Source organism: Ursus americanus, chromosome 23 (genome assembly GCF_024610735.1).
Source record: "Ursus americanus isolate L20-20 chromosome 23, mUrsAme1.1.p, whole genome shotgun sequence".
Taxonomy (NCBI): domain Eukaryota; kingdom Metazoa; phylum Chordata; class Mammalia; order Carnivora; family Ursidae; genus Ursus; species Ursus americanus.
In genome coordinates, this window is record NC_142149.1 from 24,144,890 (window position 1) to 24,171,416 (window position 26,527).

Genomic DNA, 26,527 nt, shown 5'->3' on the forward strand with positions numbered 1-26,527 from the left:
AAGTTAGAGAAATGTGGTCTATCATATTCTTTTAGAAAACTCATTGTGCACATTAACATACTAAAAAGATTCTGAGAAATCTTGCAGTTAAGACAGCAACACACCAGAACCCCAATTTGACTTGTTTAATCTCAGTGTTTCATTAACATTTTCCCCCAGACTTTTGGGAATCACTGGCCTACTGTTGTTGGTCCTTACCCTAGTTCCTTGATTCTAAGAGCCGTACTTTAATTTTCACACTTAAACACTTCTCAAACTGAAACGTGTCCTGACTGACGTGCGCACTCACTGCAGTCGTATTTCTTTTTTCCCAAAGTGCTACTGATCATCTTGTAATTCCGAGTGCGGTATATTTCAACAGCTACTTAGGTAAAAGTTGAAAATGCTAACCACAACACTGGGTAAAAGATTATTCTTACTTACAAAGTTTAAATAAAAGTTCATGAACTCAAGGGGAGGTGGGTGGGGGAAGGGTGAAACAGGTGCTGGAGATCAAGGAGCGCACCTGTCCCACGATGAGCCGCAGGATGCATGGGATTGCTCAGCACTATATTGTACACGTGAAACTAATATGACACTGTATGTTAACTAACTGGAATTAAAAGAAAAACGAAAAAAAAAAAAAATAAAATCCCTCACTATTTCGAAAGAAAAAGTTGATGAACTCAAGAACACTTTGTAAATTATAAAGCCCAAAGTTAGTATTATCTGAACCTTTACTATCACTGTGCTTACGTGTGAGATGGGGAAGAGAAGAGAGGTACACATCAAACTTACCCTTCTTTTCTATAATCAGGGGACCCATATAAGTTACTTCATTCAACACAGGACACTTTGGAAAATAAAAAGGGTGCTATCAATAATTGTAATCCAGGATTGTCCTGGCCACACTGATACATGCTCATCTTACCTACTATGTAACACAGAGGCCTAGTCATGAAACTCAAGAGGTCACAAACACTCCTCCTCTTGTGATTCCTTTTCTAGTCTTATCTCACCTTGTCAGCAGCTGCCAACAAATCATCAGCCATTTTGTCGAGGTTCGGAGCCTTCCCCGTGTAAATGAAGCACATCATTTCCTTAAAAACTTCAGGCTCCACATCATTGATTTCAACCCGATTCTATGCCAGAAAAACTGAAAATGAGAAACATTCCAACAGAACAAAATCCCTAAACAATTTTCATGGTTTTAAGCTCTGGTGAGAGAAAGGCTTGTATCGTCTAAAAGCTAACATGAATGGGAACTCTCTCTTTGCCTTATTTCATTAGAACAGCCTCCTCTCCCATCATATGCACCACCTTTATCTTCTCAAATACAAGAGCAAGACAACTGTAGCTTTGATTTTTTGTTGTTTCTTTGCCTGAGGAGAAACACATGTCTAAGACCCTCACCCAAGACTGATGATCTGCCTGGGATAGAGTGAGTCTGCTTTACCTAGAATGCTTCCGGACCACCTCTCCCTGCTCTCAGAAAGTGTCTGTTCAGAGAACGGTACTCCATTTTAATAACACGACTGGAAAAATAAATCTGGTGTCAAATTGGGAAATCATCTGGATCCAGTCACCTAGCTAAAAAGACGCTTTTTTTTTTTTTGACAGAGAGACAGCCAGCGGGAGAGGGAACACAAGCAGGGGGAGTGGGAGAGGGAGAAGCAGGCTCCCAGCGGAGGAGCCCGATGTGGGGCTCGATCCCAGAACGCTGGGACCACGCCCTGAGCCGAAGGCAGACGCCCAACGACTGCGCTACCCAGGCGCCCCTAAAAAGACGTATCTTCATTCTGTCACATACCTTTTTGCTCTCCTCCATTTCATGTTCAAACATGGCACTAAAAACTGGAGAACGAGCTACAAAGTGAAAGGGAAACAGAGACAGATAAGGTTATCACACTGAAACCTCTTGGCTCCTCTGTTATGAAGAGGAGACCCCTTTCTTTCCTGTCCCATCGCTACAGGAACAGGTCTTAGCCTCAAATTATATCGGAATAGTAAAATTCCTCTCTTCTTACATTACACCAAGAAGTGACTACTACTACAGAGGGGGAAAAAGAAATCAGTACTTTCAAAATAATTTCTCATTAGCTCCATTCCAACCATTCACATTTGAACGAAATGACTCAAATGACCTATGCTGGATGACAACGATCTCCTCTGGGTGGATCTGGGGGTTCAAATGGAAGATCTTTCATGGTCTAAGCAGGGTGTCCTAATACCCAGATTTTTGCCTAGAACAAGGACACCAACTTTCTCCACTTCTAGGCACTGACCACACGGCAAGGAGGCCAAGCAGGGCTCAAGGGCACCCATTAACCAGATGAAGTGCGTGCTTGTGTAGGGCAGGTGGTCTGTTCCTTCAAGCCATGCATTCACAACAGCGATGATAATACCTCAAAGAGGCAAAAAAATCTAAGGTATGACAACCATCTGTGGTCCTTCACAGCTCAACCCTTCCTGACAAAATCTTAATCCTTAGTGTTTAATGTCTCCCGTTAGGAATATTTTGATTTTTTTTTCCCCTTGGGGGAGTGGGGATAATGAAAAAAGGTTGAGAAACGGTGTTCTAAGCCATGCCCATCATGGTCTAACGAATACGGAAAAATAAGTCAACTTAATTTCAACCATGAAAGTAATAAAAGGCCTAAAAAATCCTCAGATTTTATCACATTGTCCAATAAATCAGAGGTTTTGATGAAGGTGGAGACTACCAAATTTCCACCCGAGGAGCACTGATGGAATATATAGTAGGACTCCGAGCTAACAGGTAACCTGAACATTGGCCTATAGTTTATGTCAGAAAAGATTAATTTTGGATCTGTCATTTTCTAATCACATTATCTTGGGCAAATCACTTAACCCTCTGAGACTCAATATTTTAATCTATTCCAAAGGGACATTACTTCTCACTGCTCTTATTTCAGAAGGCTTACCAGTTATAAGGTACTAAAATAAATACATCACAGAAGTTAAGACTAAAAAGGCTGTTGGCTTTTAATGCAAAGGGAAGGGTCCAAAGCAGCGGTGTGCTCAGAGGGTCTTCAGCGGCTGGACACAATGTGCTGCTATGAGAATAAATAAAACCACCTGGGGGAAATAAGTAGAGGAAAAGAGAACTGAGGCAGACCCTTAGGGACACCAGTGTTGACAGGGACATGTGAAGAAGAGGGAGGCCACACACCAGAAGCAGCCAGAGCACCAGGAGAAAACCAGGAGAAAGAAGTCAAATTATATATGAACTAAGGAATCCCTCAAATTTAGGAATTAGCGGGTCACAGAACTTTGGAAAACTGCTTTCGTGGCATGGAGGTGAACTGAGGATAAGTGGGAGGAAAGAAGTGGAGACAGTAAATGTGCTAACTCAAGAAACTTAGCTCTATTTAAAGAGAAAGGGAGAGAGAGGGAGAGAGACAGAGGCAGAGAAAATGAATATGAATGAATGAATAACTAGAGGGAGACGGCTGAGCCAGTTTCTAGGCTGAGGGTAAACAGGCAATCGGAGAAAGAGAGATGGTGGAGATACCAGACAACAAGGGTATAACTGGCAAAGTAAAGCTTCTGAGAAGGCGGCATGCGATACGAAACAGAAGCCGAAGAGACTGCCTGCTCTGGACACGAGGAAGAACACCTCCTCCACGGAGAAAGCAGGGAAAATGCACGTAAGGCGACAGGCAAGAGCGGAGGGAGAAGGGCCTCAATTTTCTCTCAGAAGAAGTAGCAAGCAACTCTTTTAGGAGTCGGGAGATTAAAGCAGACTGGTAAACAGCCTGAAGTACCTGTTGTTACGGAACAAGAAAGGGAGCTAACTACGTATCTGTAGAAGAGTTCTTGGCAGGGCCAAGAGCCTAGCTGAGCGTGCAGACACTAACCTCAGAGGAGATGACTTCCTCTGGCAATAGACAGTAACACCTAGTTGAGAGCAGGAACAGGAAGACGGTTAGACTGAGCCAGACTGACGTTCTGCCAGGTGTGTATTTTAGAATGGTAGAGCTGAGAGTCTTGGTAAGAAATTTGTTGCCTGAAAGTTCACGCAATTTCCCCTTATGTCTTACGGTCTGAACAGAAGTTTGTGGCTGACTTCTATGCCTTCGTGGGAGGTAAAGTCAGTCCTGCCTCATCAGCTCCTGCCCTTTGTCAGTCTTTCTGGTCTTAAGGACAACAGCCTATTGTTAGAGCAAGACCTAATCCTCCATGTCACTACCAAATTCTCATTCTTCTAGTGTGTCTGTACTGAAGGAAGGGCTAACACTCCAGGAGGGGGACTTAGCTAGATGGTGGTTTAGTCCCAAGTCCAGAATCTTCTCCACTACATCCTAAGTCCCTGTCTAAGGGATAATACCTTTTCTTAACCAGTGTTTTGACATCTACCCTCTACGTGCAAAGGCATTCAATACACATCGTCATCTACTGCTTGACAATGGTGCCTAAGTCCCCTAGAGAGAGGAGAAACAAAAACACTTTTACGGAGAGTAGGCTTTTTGCTTATGACAACTAATGCCCCCACCATAAAAAAAATATATTTAGTTGCAGGTTTTCTGGTACCAGTTCAAAGAGCTGATGTTATTCAAAAGGTGATTACGCAGCCACTGTTTTTCCTTATTTCACCAAAACTAAAGCTTCCCGTGATTAAAGACCAACCTGCCAAGATAGCTTTGTGAGCCTGGAACTCCTGGCCAGCAACACACAGACAGCAGTCCGTGAACCGGGAGTTCTCCCACAGTCCTCCCAGCTCATCGGCCAGCCGGCACTCTGGGACCTTCACCATATTCATGGTGTTCTGGCCGGAAATGTTGACGGAATCTTGCACCACGCTCACCTATGAAAGACAAGGAAACACAGTCCAAAGGTTTTGTTACCAAGAGTTTTCTTCCCAGCAGGAGAAGAGATGACTTTTACCTCAATGCTGTAGTACATTCGGATACAAATGTTAGTCATGTTCTCTTGAAACCACCTCCACACATCAAGGCTTTATCCTGTGGATCAAGTAATTTCCAATCTGCCGCAATCATACTTATCCTACACCATCCTAGGATGGGAGGCAAAAGCCCCACAAATCTCCTCCTCCTCGAAATGCTAATAAACTCTGCCTCCCCTGCCTTGAAAACCTGGGCAAAACGGCGGGGGGAGAGGGGGAGACGGGGGGAGACAGGGACACTGACCTAAATCAACACACATTAAACCTCAAGTATTTACCAGAATTATTCTGCCTTAAGCAAAAGGTTAAACAGAAAGAATTCCAGTGTAGGGCGCCTGGGTGGCTCAGTCGGTTAAGCGGCTGCCTTCGGCTCAAAGTCATGATCGCAGGGTCCTGGGATCGAGTCCCGCATCGGGATCCCTGATCAGTGGGGAGTCTGCTTCTCCCTCTACCCTTCCCCCCTGCTCGTGATCTCTCTCTCACTCTCTCTTTCTCAAATAAATAAATAAAATCTTTAAAACAAAGAATTCCCATGGAAACTACCATTTAAAACTCTCTAAAAGAAAAAAATCTCTGATAAGCCTAAGAACACTTCACTTATTTTAGTTAGGTCTGGAACATGAAAATAAAATGCAGCTTTTCTTGGGCCTGGTAAATAAATAGCACTTCCCCAGAGATGTTAGTCTCATGAACAGAACTGGGCTTGGAAGATCTTCCCAGCAGTGGTAACCGGGTAGATATACCACACCACTGACACCCTTCCTCAGTCCTTTGTGACAGTGACCTACAAGAGGGCTGGCTCCAGCCCGATGTGCACTTACAGCTCTGGAAGAGAGTGACAACAACAAAGTTGCAGAGGGATCCAACTTGCCACTATGACTTCAACGGCGGCATGCTTTAACTAGTTGAACTAACTGTTCGGCCTAGATAAAAACCAAGGTAACTTCTAGATGGGTCAGTGAAACTCAGATCGATTTGTTAGCATGCCAGGTACAAGGACGTGTAAATCATACATCATTCTAAAATAAATGGAAGCTACCGAACTGGAGTGTAAGACCCAGCAGACCAGTGTTGTGCCTAACAACACCGCTGTGCCTCACCCCGTCCGTTACGTGAGGCTAGAAATGGCGACAGCAAAGCAGGATTCACACACCTTGAGAACCAGCTCTTCACTCTTGCCATATTGCTACAAATTAGATGAGAAAGACAGCTTAGGAATGTCCTAAATGACCCAAATTTCTCTCAACCTTCAAGATGCAAGTCATCTCTTAAATGCAGTCATAAACCCAGAAACGAAACGAATGCCCCGGCATCCAAAGGACCCGGAGTCTCTTTTGTGAAGGAGTGAGATGTTTACTATCAGGTCAGGAAATGTATTCATTTGTTTCAAACTAACCGTTATGATCTTGAGCAATGAAGCAGCCAAGTTAATCAATTATGAATGTACTTAACATTAGTAGCACATTTATCAGAGCCAGATTATAACATTATTTTAATAGCTCGGGACCCAGCACAAACTACCCCACAGAGATTTTCTCATGTCCTGTGTAGATCTCTAATTTGGTCTAGCCACTTTCTCATACTAACACCAAAAGTAGAAGTTTCCTGTTTCCAGTTATAGCCTCAAAATACTGATTTAAAAAAAAAAAAAGGAAAAGGAAAAGGAAAAGACCAATTAAATCCAACTTCCTCACAGGGAAAGGCAGGAATCTCTTGGGATGGCCAATGGAGGGAATGGAGAATGCTTTTGGCACTGGATTCCTAAACTTAAATGAAAACAGGTTGATAGGAGCCCAAAGTCATTAACACTTGATGGCAATTTATTAGATGGGGTAAAATGAACCGGCAAGAACTAAGGTGAATGTCAACTATGGTTACCAGTGGACCCTCTGCTGGTTAGATGCGTGCTTGGTAATGAGCGGGGTCCAAAGACTGTGATTCGTCTCACTGGGGCAATTCCTCTCTCCAGACACAGACAGGAACATAGCAGGAAGGAGAATGTACCTTTACTGTCTGAGCCAGACTTGTTCTGTAGATATATGGATGCCTGGAGTCTCCAGAGCGCTGAATGTCTGGCACCTCTTAACAACATTAAATACGCTTAATTAAAAATAAATTTTAAATGGCATTCACAAATGAGTCTTCAGAGCCCAAACTTTTAACTTAGGAAGGGATTGTTTTCCTCTGCAAATGATGATGCTAAAATGAGACCATTTTGAGAAAAACTAAAGATTTTTTTTAATGCCTATAAAGTTGACTATGGAGACTCATTCAGAATTGCAGCTGTGAAGATGACGTGACTGTGACATTTATGTCGTCTTATAAAGGACTACATGAAAATGTCTCAGGAAGGCTGTATAACCCTCTACATTTCAAGTCGTAAACGGGCCTCACTTTTAAAGTCAATTCCTTTTCTTAAAAAAGAAAATTTCATAAAAGACTAAAGATGGTGCCAATTCATGTACATTTTATCTAAACATAAAAAGTCAAAGTAAGACCAATGGAAATATATTTTTTAACTTCTAGATAATTAAAACAATCAAGGAAAAAATAGACTCTGCGTACAGATGGCTTATAGCAGCAGCATTACATCTAATCAAAAGACTGGTCACAATCTAAACGTCCACCACCAACAGAACGAATAAACAAACTGTTGTATATTCACACAACACATTACCACATAGCACTAAAAATGAAAGCACTATAGTTACACCCACCATTGTATAATTGTATAAAACGTATAAATACATTTTAGATGTATAATGTAAAAAAAGCAATGTGACCTACACAACCTACATACACTCTGACACCATTTTTATACAGCACAAAAACAAGCAAACCTAAACCAGTACGTTGTTCGGGCATACAAATAACAAACAAGGGAATGGTAGCATATAGCATACAGTTTCAAACAGCTGTTTATTATCACCCTCTGAGTGGGGGGGACACAGGCCGAAGGGAGAGCGAAGAAGCATATACAGGTTAGTTCCAAGTTCCTGGTGATGCTGTTGGGCTGGGTGCTAGGTCTAGTACAGCATGTTTATAACCTAAAGAACATTTCATATTAAAATCACCATTTTCGGAGGTCAAGACCACTCAAATACTGTTGTTATCACATTATTCAACTAATATATCCAAATAATCCATTAATAAAATGATTTTAAAAAAGAAGAAAGGAAGAAACCCATGTATTTAAAATCTGGGAAACATACATACTCCCAGGCTATGAAATGATATTCTGTTTGAGAAGAAACGGGATACTTTAAGAGTCAACTAGTGTCTACACGGTTCATATCCGGTATTTCATACTTGATACGGTATTTCGTATTTTAACTTTAACTGCAATATCACAAACGGACGCTGGAATCTTCCACCTCTTGAAGGGTACGTACAGCGAAGGTAGAAGATCTGCACCTTTACTGTTAGGAGCTATTTGTTTTCAACATAAACAGGGAAGGGGCAAGAGAAGCTAAAACATTTCATGCAGATTTTCTGTGAACTGAACTATTAAAGAGAAAATTTAAAGTGTACAGCCTTCCTGATTCTTTCATTACCAAAGTAAATACTGTTACGAGAACTCGGTAGAGCCCCGTGCTTCCTTGGGTGACTGGCATTCAGCCCCACCCAGCGCTGCGCAGCCCACTAGAGTGGAAAATGCAGAGCTGACGTGGCCTGACACTAATTTGCTGTACAATGTTAGGAAAAATTACCTGACCTCCCTAGGCGCTGCTTCTCTCAGGAACGTGAAATGAAGATAACAGAACTAATCCAGCTCAAAGGACTGTGATATGAGACAATTCAGGGAATGCTTTGAAAATGCTTCCAAATATGTTAACTAAGCCATATCAACTTGGACGAATCGGCACATTTCCTAACGGACAAAAACGTCACTGAGAATTGGAGGTGAACCCAGTGTGGCGCATTTTGAACAAGACCACCCACTCAGCATTCGGACAGTATGCCATCTAATTTCACTTAAATGCTCATTAACAGTAATACACGGAAATAAAGCCCAACACAAACATGTGATTCTCAGTCTTTCACCTTAGGATTCCTTCCTGTGGCCTCTAGGAACAGCCAAAAGAATCCACAGAACAACTGTTCTTTTTTATCAAGATGCAATAAACTTGTTTATAAATAATCCATAGGAAGACAGGCTGGAAGTGCCCAGGCCAGAGGCTGAGTGAGGGACAGAGCAGTGGACTCATAACCTAAATTTGTATGTGGACGTCAACTTCATAAAAGCCTCTAAAAAAAAAAAAAATACTAGCTAAAAACCAATAGTATACAAAATATAAATATGAACTAAAATAGCTGTTTATAAATAATCCGCGGACAGAAGGGAGCAACAGGTCAAAAGGACAGAATGTACAGCAAAGAATGATCTAGATCTGAAAAGCACTAAGAACTTAGATGAGCTGCAGACATTTTTAAAACCCACACATCCAACACCCCCCCCCACGCAACCGTCTTGCAATGCTGAATGCTACTAAGTCCACAGAGAGCCCTGGAACAGAAACGAGTCTCACTAGGCACAAGCCCAAGTATGAGAAGCAACACTCAGCACCTGTGGCCAACAGAGAAGTGTGAGAGGAACAGATGGCACACCTGGTTCGATGGTAAGAAACCGATGGCATCAGCAGAACTCAGCAGACGCTTCCCTGTTCAACATCTCCTCATTTCCAAAGTGTCATCTCACTTCCCTTCTAAGTCAGTAAGACAAATCTAAACTTAACTACAGGATTTCTCCTCAGAGAATTTCATATGGGGAAGCGAAGGAGAGAGTTTCATATGAGGAAGCGAAGCCCTGGACTTAGCCACAGGATGAGAGACTGCCAAGTGAGGGCAGGCCAATCGGTTTCCAAATCAAGAATGTCAGTACAGGAGCTGGAGCAGCTGGAATGGATCTGGGGAGATGGGGTGGAAGGGGGATCACGGGAGAAAAGGCCGGACCCACTGTGGACTGGAAGATGCGACAATAAAGGTGTACACTTTGCCTAAAGCAACAGAGGCAATATTTAGAGGAGATTTCTCTTCCTTGAGAACAGTTCAAAGACTGGCTTTCATTTCCAACATTAGAATTTTCCATTATTTTAAAATCTTTCTGAAATACAGGTCTCTAAGGTAGGTGAAGACGAAACTGATGGTCTTAAGCTTTCACCGAACCTCACATAAAACCGCCTAATTGTTCTCACTTCTTCACCTGGGCAACTAAGTACGATCTGTAACTAGTAGGACTTACACGAAATTCCAAACTCAAGTTCACAGACAAAAACAACTGCAACATTTTAACGTATTTATAGAAATACTCTAGTATTTCCTTTTTTTACTTCACAACAAAAAAAGAAGAGGAGGTAGCTATTATGCAACTATTTTATGTACTCAGTGTAGTACTTTAATAAGTACTAGATACTCCACATCCAGACTTGTCTAACCCCCAGCAACGACTCTGCAGAAATACTCAATGAGCTGTGACTGGGGAGAGAAGCCGGCTACTGCTGGCCAGGCCTCTTCCTCGAAAGGGCAAGATCCCTAAGGGACACCCTTCCCTGCTGCACAGGTGGCGGTAAACCTTTGGAACTGTCATTAACTCACAGCGTGAGCCCGTTATTTGGCAGAACACACCGACAGTTGGGGAACTTGCTCGCACCCTCCCCATGAACACACAGTGGTCACTCTCCAGCGGTGCTGCTCAGGAAGGCTCTTAACCATACCAAGTATAGGGAACACAAAGATCCCACTGCACTGGAGGTTTTATTCATTCACTACGCTGTGAGCTTATGAGTATTTGGAAATATACCGATAACGGCATTAAGTGACTGATGAGATATATACACCCATTAAAGAAACCACTTTCCAACTCACGCTCACTTTGGGAATATTTTAAGGCTTCTCCTGTAAACCCAGACAGGCTCTTAGACCACCGGTGAGAGAAAGACTCTCCTGGCTGACGACAGACAACCCTCCTAGCTAACCACGAGTTAGAGAGCTTTACCTACCCTTCATTCTAGAAAAAATGGTTCTCGCCATCATTTCACAACAACTCCAGCAAGACAAACCGGATATACCCAACTCCCGATAAAAGTCATCTAGCAGAGCAGAAAAGGAAAGTGATCTGGGGTCAAACACAAGTGGACCTCACACTTCAGAAGTCAGAAAGTTTAAGGGATAAATCCACATATCGAGCTGCTAGCCGTTCTCCTCAGCCTGCAGGGCCAGTCTACCCACATGCTACCTGAAGACACCCCGAATGAAAAAGCCAGAATCCTGACCCAAGCAAGTCAAAAATCGCTCATCCCAAGAGAGTGCACAATCTCTGTTTTCAAGAACAGCAACAAGCAGAAAGCTGCAAGTGCCCAACAAGCCTGAAATCACGACACAGTTTTCATCACAGAAACCGCATTCGTGCAGCACCACTCCACTTGGGGACTTTTCTCTCTTCCATCCCTGACACGATGTAATTAAGTCTACTGATACCCGTCAGGTCTGGGAATTGCTAGTCTCACCTTGGGGTAAAGGACTCACCTCACAGAAGAGGGTAAGCTTGTCATCAGGGAGAAGCCCGTTAGCCTCATCCAAGAGAAAATCTCTACGGATGAATTTTTTGAATCCCCAGTCTTTGCCTTGCACAAACCTATATGCCCGTTGACTCTCTGGAGTGAAAAAAAAAGTCATATTTAGATTGACTCAAAAAACAAAACAAAACAAAACAAAACAAAAAACCAGATCAAATCCATAACTTCTCTGCGTATGAAGTTGCTTGATGTGAAAATAAGGAGTCAAATGAAGACGAGAACATTTACCCATAGCTTTGGTTTCTTCTCCCTTGGCATTCAGGATGGAGAATTTGAATTTTGCCCGAACTTCACTCTTTGGACAGCTGACCAGTAACAGGTAAAGTGACAGGTAATCTTTGCTTTCTTCATCTAGCCCTTTTGGGTTTACTCGCAAACACCTGCCCAAAACAGGGGGAAAAAATAGGTTGGAAGCATCCACGTTTATAGGCTTTGTGAAGTGACAGGAGAAACAGAACATCTACTTGTCAAGAGAGGAAGATGTTAAGAAAACCAATCCAGGCCCCATAGCAGGAGATTCAGACTCAGCAGAATGACTACTTGGGAACCACTTTTTGAGAGCAACGTGAGTACCTTTTAAAGAGTAAACAACAAAAGTAAAGGGGCATTCTAGAATCTGACAACACATCCCTTACATCTCTCTTTCTTCATAATCTCCTAAATCCCTCTTTTCTCTCCCTAAAATATTTTAAAATTGAGCCTACTTCCACTCTGTTCTAATCGTCAATCTCAGGAAGGCAGCCCTTTCTTTTGTCAGGACTATAATGAAACCATGAAAAACAAAATATTGGGGGCACATGGGTGGCTCAGTTGGTTAAGTGCCTGACTTTTGATTTCAGCTCAGGTCATGATCTCAGGGTTGTGAGATTGAGCCCTGCATCAGGCTCTGCACTGGGCATGGAGCCTGCTTAAGATTCTCCCTCTCCGGGACGCCTGGGTGGCACAGCGGTTAAGCGTCTGCCTTTGGCTCAGGGCGTGATCTCGGCATTATGGGATCGAGCCCCACATCAGGCTCTTCTGCTATGAGCCTGCTTCTTCCTCTCCCACTCCCCCTGCTTGTGTTCCCTCTCTCGCTGGCTGTCTCTATCTCTGTCAAATAAATAAATAAAATCTTTAAAAAAAAAAAAAAAGATTCTCCCTCTCCCTCTTCCCCACTAAAAAAGTGTCACTGAGCCCTTTAATATCACCTTGGGAGAGGAAAAAATATTCCAGAGAAATATGCAAATAGTACATAATCTTTTACAGATATTTTATCAATCTGGCAATAATATCCTAAGATTGAAATAAAGAAGGCAGTATGGAGGAAGCACAGACAAAAGTAAACTCCCATTACACAGGGTAGAGTTCCAAGCTAGGCTTCCAAATCAAGTCAGAGATGACAATCTGCTGCCAATGAATCAAAACAAATTTCAGACAGATTTAATAGGTTCAACTGAGTTAAGTTGTAAATGTCATTAGTTGAACTGCATGTGGTTCACACTACTTCTACCACATATAATACATAGGCCATATGTATCCTTAGGCCTTGCCAGTGTCACGGCACCTCTCTCCAACAGGTGGCCCAATCCAGTGCTCTCCGGGGAGTGCATATGCAGTACACATTGTGCTCAAGATGTGAATTTAAATACAACGCCTAAGTGGGGTGCCTGGGTGGCTCAGCCAGTTAAGAGTCTGACTCTTGATTTCAGCTCAGGTCATGATCTCAGGGTCAGGAGATCGAGCCCCACGCTGGGCTCTGTGCTGGGCATGGAGCCTGCTTAAGATTCTCTCTCTCCCACTTCCTCTGTCGGCCCCTCCACTGTGCTCGATCATGCTCTTCTCTCTTAAATAAATAAACACAACACCTAAGAATAAAGCATTCTCTCAGCGCCTAGTAATACACTGCTTAATGGACACAGCCAACAAATACTAAAGGGAAGGAGAGTGGTTTAACTCTTCAGTAGGTTATCAGAGATCAAAACTGGGTGGCTGATACACATGTGTTCTGGTCTTGGCAGCAAACATATGGTTGTATCCTTAACTGCCAACTTCTCTTCAAGGGGATACATGGTTTGGATGGGACTGAGCCCCACTCTCAGATCATATTCCCCTTGCTGTAGAGATTAATGGAGGGAACCCAAACCTAAACCAGTCAGTGCATGTAGGACATATTCTTGGCCACAGAGTTAATTCAGAGAAAGTTCAAAGACATCTGTTGGATGGTAGTGGGTTATACCCATTGCTACTGCCAGTCATCCTTTAACCACAAGGAAAACTAGACTTGAGATGTCCAACAGTGTGGAGAATAGACAGATGGGGTCCTTAATCTCACCACCGGGCTGCTGGATCAAACTACCTTCAAAACCATCCTATACCCTGGGAATTCCGGTTACATCAGCAAATAAATCTCCTTTATTGTTTAAAAGCAGGCAATTTAAAAGTTGAGATTTTTATGCTAAAATCTAAATTTCTTGCTTTTCTTAAAAAATCAGCAAATATTACAATGGTCAGCCCTTATTTACACAAAGCTATAGACGGCTGGAGCTGAGCAGCCCATGTATGAATATCATTTAAACACCGGCCCTCTTTACTCATTTATATTACCCTACAACCATTTGAGTTTGCTGATCCCTGACATGCTCACTGAATTAATTCAACAAATATACAGTGAGGGGCGCCTGGGTGGCTCAGTCGGTTAAGTGGTCGACTCTTGATTTTGGCTCAGGTCATGATCTTGGGGTCCTGGGATCGAGACCTGTGTCAGGCTCTGTGCTCAGTGAGGCATCTGCTTGAGGATTCTCCCTCTCCCTCCGTTCATGCTCTCTTTCTCTCTCTCAAATAAAGAAATCTTTAAAAATATTTTTTACAATGAACACCTATCGTGTGCCAGCCACTGTTCTAGGCACTGGGGAATACATGCAGAACAAAACAAAGTCTCTGTGTGCCTTCAAGGATCTTATGTTCTAGTCAGGTTCTGTCATAAAACCAAGCAAAACAGGCAACTTTTAGAAAAATTCTTACAGCTAGATATAGTCTTCCTCACCATTTCAGTTTATCATTGGCTCCTGATGAAAAGGTTGAACTTTTAATGACTTCACCCATTTCCTCCCGGCAAAAGCTAAAGTTATTGATGGTCCACATGTAGGAGAATTTCACTACCTTGATCTGTTGACAGAAAACCAAGAAGCGATTAAATAGGAAGTGGGCAACCCTGAAAAACAGGCTGCAGATCAAATAATCATTTTTCCTCCTCCCTCTGTTTGCATGAGTCCCATAGGAAGATAGCCCTGTCTGGCCAGCATGGAGGCTCAGCTTTTTCTGTCCCTCACCCACATTTTGAGAAATCTCACAGTGACCAACTGCTTTCATAACATTTCTTCACTTCTGAGAAACACAGGGTGGAAAGTGAGAAAAACATGGACAGGGGTGGGCAAGCAGATAATAAAGCTGTCCCTAAAACAAGCCTCTGCTCAGAGTGGCACTTGACAATTGAGATGCTGATGCCACTGCCTGGGGTTGCAAATCTCAAACCCGGTTTCCTGTGAGTTGCCCAAAGAGGAACACATTTCCATCGAGGTGGCTATAAGTGGATCTAGTTTCAAATATCACCCCGCTTTCAACCTCCAGTGAAAACCACCGGCCTAGTACATTCAGATGCCATGTGAAAACCAAGGAATGGAAAGCTGTCAAGTACTTTGGGTGTATCTGCTCTTTGACACTTATGTCCTAGAGAAAGCAGGAAACCTAATGAAGAAAAGAAATCTTATTCTTTTCATTCACCAAAATCCTTCCAAGATACACAATTTACAGGGCGAAAACATGAACTTACCTGTGTGTAGCACCAGCTCTCAGCTACGGGGCCACTCGACATTTCTGCCGGAGGTGGAGGACTTGGAACCCTTGACATCGCCAGTTTGAAGGTTAAACAAGATCTCCACAGTCAGGGGACAAAGATTTCTCTTCTCTCTTCACCCTGGTTGACCCAAGAAGCATGAGGATTTTATTAGATTAATGGTATACTATCCAATTTCCGTTTGACCTTGCAGACTGGAAACTGTGTCTCCTGCCTGCAATACTCTACCTTACCATTCAAATGGCTCCTTAGCATTCAATGCTAACCTCAGAGAAGACCACCTAATCGAAAGCAGCCTCCTAGTCACAAGTCTATCACCCTATTTCCATCCTCTGCCCAATTCCTAATATTATCTTACCAAATGAATCTCCTCAAAGGGCATATAAAGTACATCCATGAAAAGGCTGCCAAAGAGGAGACAGCACCGTGAACACCAGATACAACTCTGCCACTGGCTCCTTTCTCTGGGGGCACAAATACTCCACTCCTAAAAGAAAATGACCTTGTTACCTCTCCACTACTGTCTCATCTCCTCCTATACTTCGGTGCAAACATTCGCCCCTTTCTTAGATGTGTTCCTTCCTCTGTAGCATTAGAGATCTCCTCGCTTACATACTCCATCACTATCCAATTTTCCAGATTCTTCTTGCTCTGTTTTCTGATCATTCCTCAATCTCTCTTATTGGATTCTCCTTCTCCATTGTCATTCCCTTGTTTGAATTTTCCATCATTTTCTCGATCTATATTAAACTCTTTCATTTTATCCACCCCCAGTGTCAAAGTTTTGCCTTTACACAAATGACTCCTAAATCTCTGTGACCTGTCTCATAAGCCTCAGACCACCTTCAAATAACTGCTGCACATCTCAACAGGGTGTCCCAGCAGCAAATCAAATCCAAGTCCAACTTCTCCCCTCCAAGGCCCTCCGAAACATAAGCCATTCAAACCACTGGTGAATCTGGTTACAATTTTTTTTTTTTAAAGATTTTATTTATTTATTCGACAGAGATAGAGACAGCCAGCGAGAGAGGGAACACAAGCAGGGGGAGTGGGAGAGGAAGAAGCAGGCTCATAGCGGAGGAGCCTGATGTGGGGCTCGATCCCATAACGCCGGGATCACGCCCTGAGCCGAAGGCAGACGCTTAACCGCTGTGCCACCCAGGCGCCCCTGGTTACAATTTTTAAGTACCATAAACAAAGCCAAAAAACAAACCGGAAAAAAAAAAAAAAAGAGCTTGCAATGCATGATGAAGGGGTAATTTATGAATTGGTATGTAAGCTTTCTACAAAATTCGTAAGAAAAAGGCCAACTACCCTGGAAAAATATTGCTCACAAAAAACGAAATAAAATAGTTCTTAAAGTTTTACACCTTTCAGACCAGCAAGAAAAAAAATCATCCATACCACATATGGGAACATGGGAACTGTCCTACACTGCTGGTGAGACTGTAAACTAGGATGTATATTTTGGACAGGAACTTCCTGTATACAGTATATTGACTATACATGCACACTAAGACTTAGTAATTCTACTTTAACTGTATACGCGGTAGTGTAGGGGTTTCCTAAACTTCAGCATGCATCCAAATCACCTGCTGGCCACCGTCCCCCAAATTTCTGATTCAGAGGTTTAAGCTAGGCCCACATATCTGCATTTCTAACAAGTTCCCAAGTGATCTTGATATGCAGGTCCTGGCACCACATTTTAAGAACCACTGCCCTAGAGAAACCCTGCACGTGGGCAGAAGACGATACTGAGAAGGCCGTTTAGTGTGGCACTGCTCATTACAGTGAAAAACTAGAAATAAACCAAAAATCCATTAGGAGGGAAATAGAAAACTAAATGGGTTATTTCCATATAATGGAAAACTATATTTCAGGATTTTAAATTAATGAACTAGATCTGCAGCACCATGGAGATGAGATCAAACACAATGCTAATGAAAAAAAGCAAGTTTTGGAATATCAAATGCTGTACCTTATTTATGCAAATTTAAGATTTATATATTATTTACAGATCTGATATATGCATTCAGTAGAAGTAAAAAAACAAAACAGAACAAAAAAACACACTGACAAGCTATGCATCAGATTCACAATGGGAGAGCACGGGAGAAGAACGAGGTCAGGACAAGGACGTAAGACATCTCAAGTTGCTCTCTCCTGTTTCTTTTCAAATGAGGATGATTTGAAGCAAATATGGAAATACATATGTCTGTTAGTTTGGGATGATAGCCACTTGAGTATATACCATTTTTTCCTACTGTGCTGCTTTATTTTAAAAAGTATATTGTATTGTAAGAAGAGTGTAAGGATGTATTCCATTACATCAAACACTGGTTTATAATATCCAAGGGAGAATTTTCTGAACACCTGGTTTGTTTTCAGCTGTGCACAGACAATATGAATATAACTGATCAGGTTGCCCTCTTTGTCTGGCTACTAGGAAGCCATGAGACATATCTGTAAGCCATCTCTTGAAACTCTAGGATCACACGCTCATTCTATAATACCTTTATTATTTTCTTTTTTCAATTTTTATTCATTTATTTTAGAGAGAGAGAGCAGGGGGAGGAGCAGAAGGGAGGGATAAGCAGACTCCCTGCTGAGGGCAGACCGGATGCAGGGCTTGACCCAAAGACCCTGAGATCGTGACCCAGCCGAAATCAAGAGTCGGATGCTTAACTGACTGAGCCACCCAGACACCCCAGCTTTATTACTTTCTTAACACTGTTACTCACTTTGCTATAATTCCCTCAACCGTTTACTCTTTTATATGTTGAGTACTTCTGAAAACTGCCTCAAATCCCTTGTAGAAAGAGGTATAAATGAACAACAACAACAAAATCACTCAACTCACACACATTCACTGGCCACTTAAGTAATAAGCATGGAAGGGGATTAATAAGACACAGTTGTATCCCCACAGAGTAACACCATTGGTATTACCAGAGTCCCCACTGGTTTTAAACACTGTCCCACAGACATTTACAACTAAAGCATCCCAGGTAATCGCAGATGGAAGTTAACAGTTCTATACACATGACATGCTATTTCACTTAAGCTAGCAAACTAAGCAATGCAGTGGCACTTGGGCTCCCTGGTTTGTGCAATTCATGATTCCATGATACACTCAAGAACCAAATGCTGCATTTGATCACCTGTGATCAAGGTGTGCTTCCATTTGATGGAAAACACATTCTCAGGAACTGTTTGTCTAGTAATGAATTAAATGCACCTTAGGCAGTTTTACAAATCCCAGTTACCATTACTGCCGGTAGGAGCCAGAATGAAATTTCAAAATTCCCACTTAAAACTATCTTGTGGGCAGACTGGAGATGAGGATGTGAATTTTACACATTAGTTAAGAGCATAAAATTTGGCTCTGGAGGTGTGCGGTGCAGCTCTACACTGAGGGATCATAAAATACTAACTTAAGTTTATTTTGAAGTTTTAAAAAATACTTCAAATTTATCTAGCAATTAATAATTTAAGGATTCTCTAAGCCTAAGAAAAAGACAAGTTTAAAAAACAGTTTATTTTAATGGCTTAATTGTTGTTACTGAACCATGGTCCATTATTACAACCAAAAAAAAAAAAATACTACTTTGGTCTTCGCCATTTTTTTCTATCTTTTTTTTGCTTCACATTTATTTTGTAGCCAAGTCTTTTGGTTTTTCTTTTCTTTTTTAATAATATCACCTTTATTCCAATTTTAAAGAAATGTCTAACCAGCAGTTAGTAGCACTGGAAGATGAACCTTAGACTCTGAGGAGCTCTAACCACACAACCGGCTGAGAGGGAAATTGACTAGGATAGCCCAAGTCTAATTAATTTCACTCATAGCAGGTACCATGGGCAAAGTGTTCATCACCAAAGCAGCCTAGGGTTACATGAACTCTCTAGCACTTCATGCCAACTGCTGCAGGTGCCCAGCAGAAAAACAATTTCAGAAAAGAGGTGGTCTACTTGAGGGTCATGGTTTGAGAACCTTCGTAGGAGACAACAAGCAACCAAAACACAGTATCCCTGGCTTCAAAAAAGTTAGGACAAGACCATCCAAGTTGTCTAGTGAGAAATTTCTTTTCCAAAGCTTAGCAAATTTCCCAGTATGCTGACAACTGAGGCTGAACATGTCTATTATACACCACCATTTATTTTCCTGTTTACTCTATTAAATCCTGACCCATGAGGTGACACCTCTTCTGAGTCACACCAAAAAATGTACTTTAAAATATCTGTCAACTGTAATACTGCTCAAATTCCAATGAAGGTAGTATCAAATTAGCAACCAATAGCAATCACTAACAGAATGCATCTTAGTGGGTATGAGGAGTCCATAAAGTTGCTAATTAGTTTTGCCAAGAGACTCCAGTCAATCAATATAGTATGATTTCCAACTACACATTAAACTCTGGAGAGTAGAGAGAAATAAAAAAATATGTTACTGTTGTCATGATGCACATGCGTGGTACTTTTAATCACACCTGTACAGCGCACTTCTTTTCTGCCTTCTTTTGCACCTCTGAACACTTCTGTTGCCTTCAGTAGACTTGAAGCTCTTTAAAAGGAACTTGCAACTCTTCTTCTTTGTGTCCCCTTATCACCTAGCACAGCCTGCCTAAAACAAGGCATTCAGCAAAAATACTTTGATGACGGAAACACTTATCCAGTTGCATTCTAGTTCATTAACTTTTCTTTTTTTTTTTTTATAAGATTTTATTTATTTATTCAACAGAGATAGAGACAGCCAGCGAGAGAGGGAACACAAGCAGGGGGAGTGGGAGAGGAAGAAGCAGGCTCATAGCAGAGGAGCCTGATGTGGGACTCGATCCCGTAACGCCGGGATCACGCCCTGAGCCAAAGGCGGACGCTTAACCGCTGTGCCACCCAGGCGCCCCTAGTTCATTAACTTTTCTGCTCGTCCCCTCACATATCTCTAGAGGAGTCCTTTGAACAGCGCTGAGTAGATTAGATTTGCAATGTACGGAGAAGCATTAATTTGTTCTTTTGGATGAGTTACACACAAAGCCAAAAACTCCTAGCCTGGCACTCGCAAGTATCAGCCCTGGTACAACTAACGTTCTCATCCAGTACCAAGGGTATCTTCGTTCTACAAGGGGAAAGAAATCGCATAGAATTTCCCTCATTTTAAAAACACGAATCAGTAATTTGAACTAAACTCTTACGTAATCAGGATTCTTTGAGTACAGAAGTTGAATTCCCTATACAATGGAGGGAAATGTCCCAACAGTTTAACCTGCAGTATATGCACAGCTAGGCTAGAACACTCTCCGGAATGTGTTACAAAGACAGCTTCTGCAGTTCTTTTTTATCTTTCTTTTAGTTCCTATAAGCATTCCTCCATCTTCAATCTAATCCAGTCATCCAGAGAATTAAAAAAAAAAAAAAAAAGGATATCAACAACCAACACAGGCATATCTCATATGTGATATCTGTAAGTTAGCCATACAGATCCACTGGTCTTAAAGTTACAGGAATTAAAAAAAAAACCTACAGGAGTATGACTGAGGAGATATGACACTGAACCATGAAATTGTTTTGTAAGCCAAAACTAGTCAGACATCGGCAATTTCACGTGGTTCAACATAATACACAAACATGCACAAGCTAGACGGCTGGGAACACAGCTTCTTAAAAGAATGGTTTATTAGGGACTTTTTATAAGCCTATTACTTTTTTTTTCTTTTGGTTTAAAGCCTTGTACAGTTTCCAAGTAAGGAAAAATCCCAATAACTATTTAAACCTGAGAGACGTTGCATTTTCCCAAACAGAAGTTGCCAAAAAGATTGTTGACAAAAAACGAACAAAAGAAAACCCCACGAAACTATGGGAAGACTTGGATATATTCATTTTTGAGAAACTGATGTGACCTCAAAGTAATGTTTGTATTTCTCCTGTTACAGCATCCTCAATAATACACAACGTGTGAGGTAATAACTTCTTTCTCATTACCCTAAGGATAGATTATTACAGGTCATACTGACTTCCTCTGTTGCAAGGTTTGAATGACTTTTGAAAATTTGTCATAGGTAAACTTATTGTGATTCAATCTAGTCTAACAAAATACTAAATGTACCTTTTTTTTTTTTTTTTAATTTACAGACACTTCTTAAAATGAAACTAAGGGCAATCAAGAGAGACCTCAATAAGCGAAGGAAAGACTGGGGTTTCTCTTATATCCCTTATCAGGTTCATGCTTTATAAAATTTACAAGTTAAAGATGACTGCTTTTGTCTTTATTGAGATATAAATGACATACCACACTATATTTGTTTTTGTTTTTTTCATTCTTTAACAAAAGGATTTCGTATTAAAGGAATCTAAAGATCAAGAGGAAAAAGTCAACAGCCTAATGGAAATATGGGTGAAGAACAGCCCATGGTTTGCAGAAATGTAAATACCAGTGGCTCTGAAATACATGAAAACATCTTCAACTCTCATTCATAATAAGATAAATGCAAATTAAACCACACACTGATTCACCCAGTGAATTGGCAAAGATCAAAATGTTTGATAACACTTGCTCAGGGTAAGGAGAACATTTCTGATTAGAGTATAAATTGTTACACTCTGCATGAGGGAAATGTACATCAGAACGAATAAGAAATGCATATACCCTTTGATCCAGCAATTTCACTTCTAGAAATTTACCCTACTGATATATTTAATATGACAAATATAAAAGGTTTATTCACTGCGGCATTATTTGTAATCACAAAAGAATGGAAACAACCTAAAAGTCCATCAACAAGGGTTTGATTAAATGAATTATGATACAAATTGACAATATAATAAAAATCTGTTAAAAAATGGGAAGGTTCTTTCTATTTAAAGAGGCATAAATATTTATTTATTTTAACATATACATAATATTCTCTGTAAAGCTATATAAGACCCAAGGACACTGGTTACTTCCAAGGAAGGAAACCAGGGTACTTGGGTGGGAAGAAACTTTCCATTCTATTTCCCTTTTGTACTTTTTGAATTTTGAACCATGTGAATATATTCTCTTTTCAAAAAAATTAAAAAAAAAATTTAAAGCAATTAGCAGTCTTTACAATTAATTTTTCTAAGTGATGAGATGACTTATAAATCAGACCCTTATGAAAGACAAGATAGGAATCCTCCAGTGGTCTCCATTGCTATCTGAGTAAAATCTACCTCTGTCATGACTGCCAAGACTTCAGTGCATGTCCCTGACCTCATCTAACACTTACCCTTCACAGTCACTATGCTTTAGTCACTCAGGCCTTTAATTCTACTTAGTGAGCGCACCAGGCTATTTCCTGAGCCTGGAAAGCTCTTTCTTCCCTCAGATCTTTTCATAGCTGGCTCCTTGTCATTTAAGTGTTCTATCAAGTATAATGTCTTCAGAGAGGCCTTCCCTGACCCCCAACTTTCAGCCTGCCCCTCTCATTACATTACCCTATTTCATTTTCTTCATTATCACTACCTGAAATGATCTTGTTTCAAATTTCTTGTCTATTATCTTCCACACCAGAAGTTAAGCTCAGAGAACAGCATCCCCCATACCGAAAATGGTATCATAACAGGCCCTCAGTAAGTATTTGTTCAATGAAATTGTTGTTGACTACTGTCTTGGGGGATCATATTTTTCCTTAATGAGCTCCAGTTAAAGGTCAAAGTTTGTGAGTTGCTGAATAAGTAACAGCTATTAAGAATTTAGGCACACTTTTAAAACTATAAAACATTTTCAAAAAGAAAAGTATCAGTTCATCTCACTCCAATTTTAAGTAACTCATTCAATATGTTCCAAAACTATACTCTCCTTCGATCAAAAAAACAAAACAAAACAAAACAAAAAAACAAAAAACCCCAAAATACTCCAAGAAAACTTGGGAGAAAAGGTAAGCCTGTATGTCTCAATGGGGAGTTCCCAAATCCATAAGACAACAGTAACATAAGTGCATTTTCCAGAATAGGGTAATCCTGGTTATAGAAAGCGCTACAATAACTGCCAGGAATTGAGGCTAGACCTTGAGAGTTCTTTCAAGTTGAAGCCTATATAATAAAATTCCAATATATTGATATAACTGAGGCAGATCCTGAGCATCGTTACTTACATTTGACCTTGAATTTTCATATCTGACATGAGGTTTGATTCCCTTAAAACTGACAGTAGAGAAAACATATTTAACATTAAATATATACACATGTAAACACGTCCATGTATAAAGAGAGATAGACATATCTCTGAAACATGCCTAGACACATAACTTTTTTCTATACCAGCCTAATTTGTAGAACATATTTTGTGCCGTAGCCAAATATTTATCTGATTAAGAGCTGAATTATTTTTGCAACTGTTGTTATTTAAGGAAAACTCAGAAACAAGTATACTAGTATGTATGCAGGTAGATTCCCCAGTTTACAGATATCTTAGGCAAGCATAGACACCGAAATGATTTTAAGGATTAGATAATACTTTCATAACATAAAAAGGCTATTTTACCTTCTTCTCCTCAGTCTAAGTGTTATAAGATGGTGATTTACAGAAATAGCCTGGCTGGTAAGACTCATCCAAAGCCAAGATGAGGATGAACAAGAAGGTACATGAAAGGATCTCAAATCATGGAAAGCAGTGGGATAACCAATAGATAGCTCCCAGGCTCCCAAACCTTAGTGTGTGCTGGCTGTTTACAGCCTTACTGCCCTTGTCTACAGGTTATAAATAACTGCAAAGTGTCTTTGTCCCCAAGGAGACCTCTGCAGCCAGCTCAAAGGTTAAAATATGGAATAATTCTCATTCTGGATGAAACTCTTCCAGTTACCAGAGAAATGAAGGAGCAAAAAAATTTATTGCCAATTTAAGTTAAAGGCTGGGGAATCATTCCCTCTCCTTAAAAACTATCAATTATATAAAAGTTGTTATACAGACATATTAGCATAGTTCACTACCCCAAAAATATACCCAGAGAGAATGCAATGCATGCTCTGTTCCAAAGGCAAAGGTCTGCCCTGGAAAGGGGCAGAGGCCACTCAACAGTCTTGTAGGACAGCATCTCTTCAAACCTTAAAGAAAGACTTCTTGAATTGTTTTGCTTTTTAATTTAGGTAAAAATGACTAACTGAGCTAAATGTATGTAGTAACAACATCTTGTCTCCTCTTGGGTGAGGGATCCAGCACACTAAATCACGGCTGCAACAAGCATAGATTTCACAAGGTCTGGGCCAATACAATCAGGTGATGTGCTGCTGTTGTTAATTACTGAACCCCTGCCAGGAAAAAAAAAACAAAAACAACTCCTCCAACTGCTTTAAAAAAAAAAAAAAAAAAGGCAGGGTTCATCAGATTAAGCTTCTCCACACATCACTTTCAAAATCAATCATCTGGGAAATGTCTGAAATGGAAAGACAGGAATCCAAATCAGTAAACAAATCTGATTATAAAGGGGCTATTTCACTTCAAAGTGGATCTCAGTTCCAAAGGAAAACACCTTTAGAAATGAAGTTAGATAGGCAGAACCAAATCATCAGCAACTTCTCTTTTCACAAATTATAATAATGTGTTGATTCCACTGATGACTTGGACAAAAATCTCTAGGGCCACAAAGAGCAAACTTACGAAAGATGAAGATTTTAACACATCCCACGTGTTATCAAAGATTTCTCCTCTAGGTTGAGAAAATTCATTCTAAAACAAGAGCTGGAACAGAATTTAAAAAAAGAAGGAGGAGGAGGAGGAAGAGGGGAAAAAACCTTATGGCTAAGAAGATATGTTTATTATATAATTATATTCTCAAAGCTGTTTTGAGATTTGGGAGGTTATATTACAGTTTTCCACCCTCTCCCCTCAACTACAAACTACGAAGAACCTTATAGAATTCAAATAGTAAACAGATGAAAGCCTTGGCCCTAATACAATTTAAGTGTGTCCAAGCTGCAAGGAATTCAGAAACAGGAGACTCATTTCATGAAACAAACAGGCAGAGGTTGCATAACCTCACAAGGTCCTCTGGTCTTTCTAGAAGCCAAATTCAACCTGCAGTTCTCTTCAGCCATCTATACTTTTAACCAAGCCGTTTAAAAATATTTCTTACTAACACAATTTGGCTACAGAAAGAGCTCAAGGAATACGTAGCCAAGAAGATCATCTAAACTGGTCTTAGGGTGTACTATGTGGACTAAGTGCGTTAACTTCAAAGCTGAAAAGGCCCATCTACTCCAGAAAATTTGGTATACTACAAGGGCAACCAATTCTCTTCAGCATTAACTACTACTGTCTAGCAGTACAGAATCTGGTATTCTCTGGAGACACTGTTCTTTACAAGAGACACTTATGCCTCCCTTCAACTATGAAAGAGAGATGGAAGTGTATTTTTGCTTTAATCTCCTTTAACTGTAGTCTTACCAGAAAAAATCTGATGACTGTTCACATGGATCCATGTCCATGCTCCTTACTTAGAAACCATCTGCAGAAAATAAATTCCCTCTTCTTCTAAAGTTATTAAAAATAAGCCAACTTCTATGTTAATGTTAAGGTTCTAACTAAGCTAAATGGAACAAAGGACGGGCAGGAAGTTCTGTTTTAAATGCTCATTCCAAAATTCATGACACAAGGAAAAAGTAAAACCACACAGGCAGACAAAACAGGGGAAAGTTAGACAGAATGTCTGTCTTAACAGAATTTCTTGGCTCCCAACAATTTGTGTCAGATTTTAAAAGACTAAAATGCAGTAATACTTATTTTACCCAATAAAACTCTGTGAAAATATACATAAACATTTGAGGCATAAATCTCATACGAAAAAGTAAAATTTTAAGTTGCTGGCCTGAATGGCAGAAACAGTTTTTAAGCTAACCACATAAAGATGAGCTTTATGTGCATACACAAAGGCAATCTGCTCAGAATTAAACACCTTGAACAGAGTAAAATGAAGCCCATGACCTGCTTTGTTTCCTTTCATAAACTGCAATTCTCATTTCCCGGAAGATCTTTTCTAGGGAGAAAAATCATCTCACTCTAAGGTCTCTTTATCATGTATTATCAACCACTGATTACCAATGTAAATTCCAACTTTTTTCCCTTCCACCATTAGTGTAAAGCCTTACATTATATGCTTCTCTTCACAGAAGATCTGAACAAATAGCTATGGTTTACTCCAGAAAATACTTAGAATAAAACTTCTTTTGAAGTCACTTATGAAAAATGTTTCTTTAAAACCATTT

General features: G+C 40.6%; 1 protein-coding gene across 2 annotated transcripts in view; it reads right to left on the minus strand.

Annotated features, from left to right (window-relative positions):
- Positions 1–26,527, minus strand: part of SPOP (speckle type BTB/POZ protein) — a 63,763-nt gene that overhangs the window by 5,421 nt on the left and 31,815 nt on the right. For both annotated transcript variants that reach the window (XM_045813720.2, XM_045813719.2), the window contains 7 exons: positions 15,290–15,433; positions 14,504–14,625; positions 11,710–11,861; positions 11,432–11,559; positions 4,630–4,807; positions 1,790–1,845; positions 999–1,121 (listed from right to left, as the gene is read on the minus strand). In XM_045813720.2, coding sequence (XP_045669676.1) covers positions 999–1,121; positions 1,790–1,845; positions 4,630–4,807; positions 11,432–11,559; positions 11,710–11,861; positions 14,504–14,625; positions 15,290–15,367 — 837 coding nt within the window. In that variant the 5' untranslated portion in view covers positions 15,368–15,433. The remainder of the gene's footprint in view (positions 1–998; positions 1,122–1,789; positions 1,846–4,629; positions 4,808–11,431; positions 11,560–11,709; positions 11,862–14,503; positions 14,626–15,289; positions 15,434–26,527) is intronic.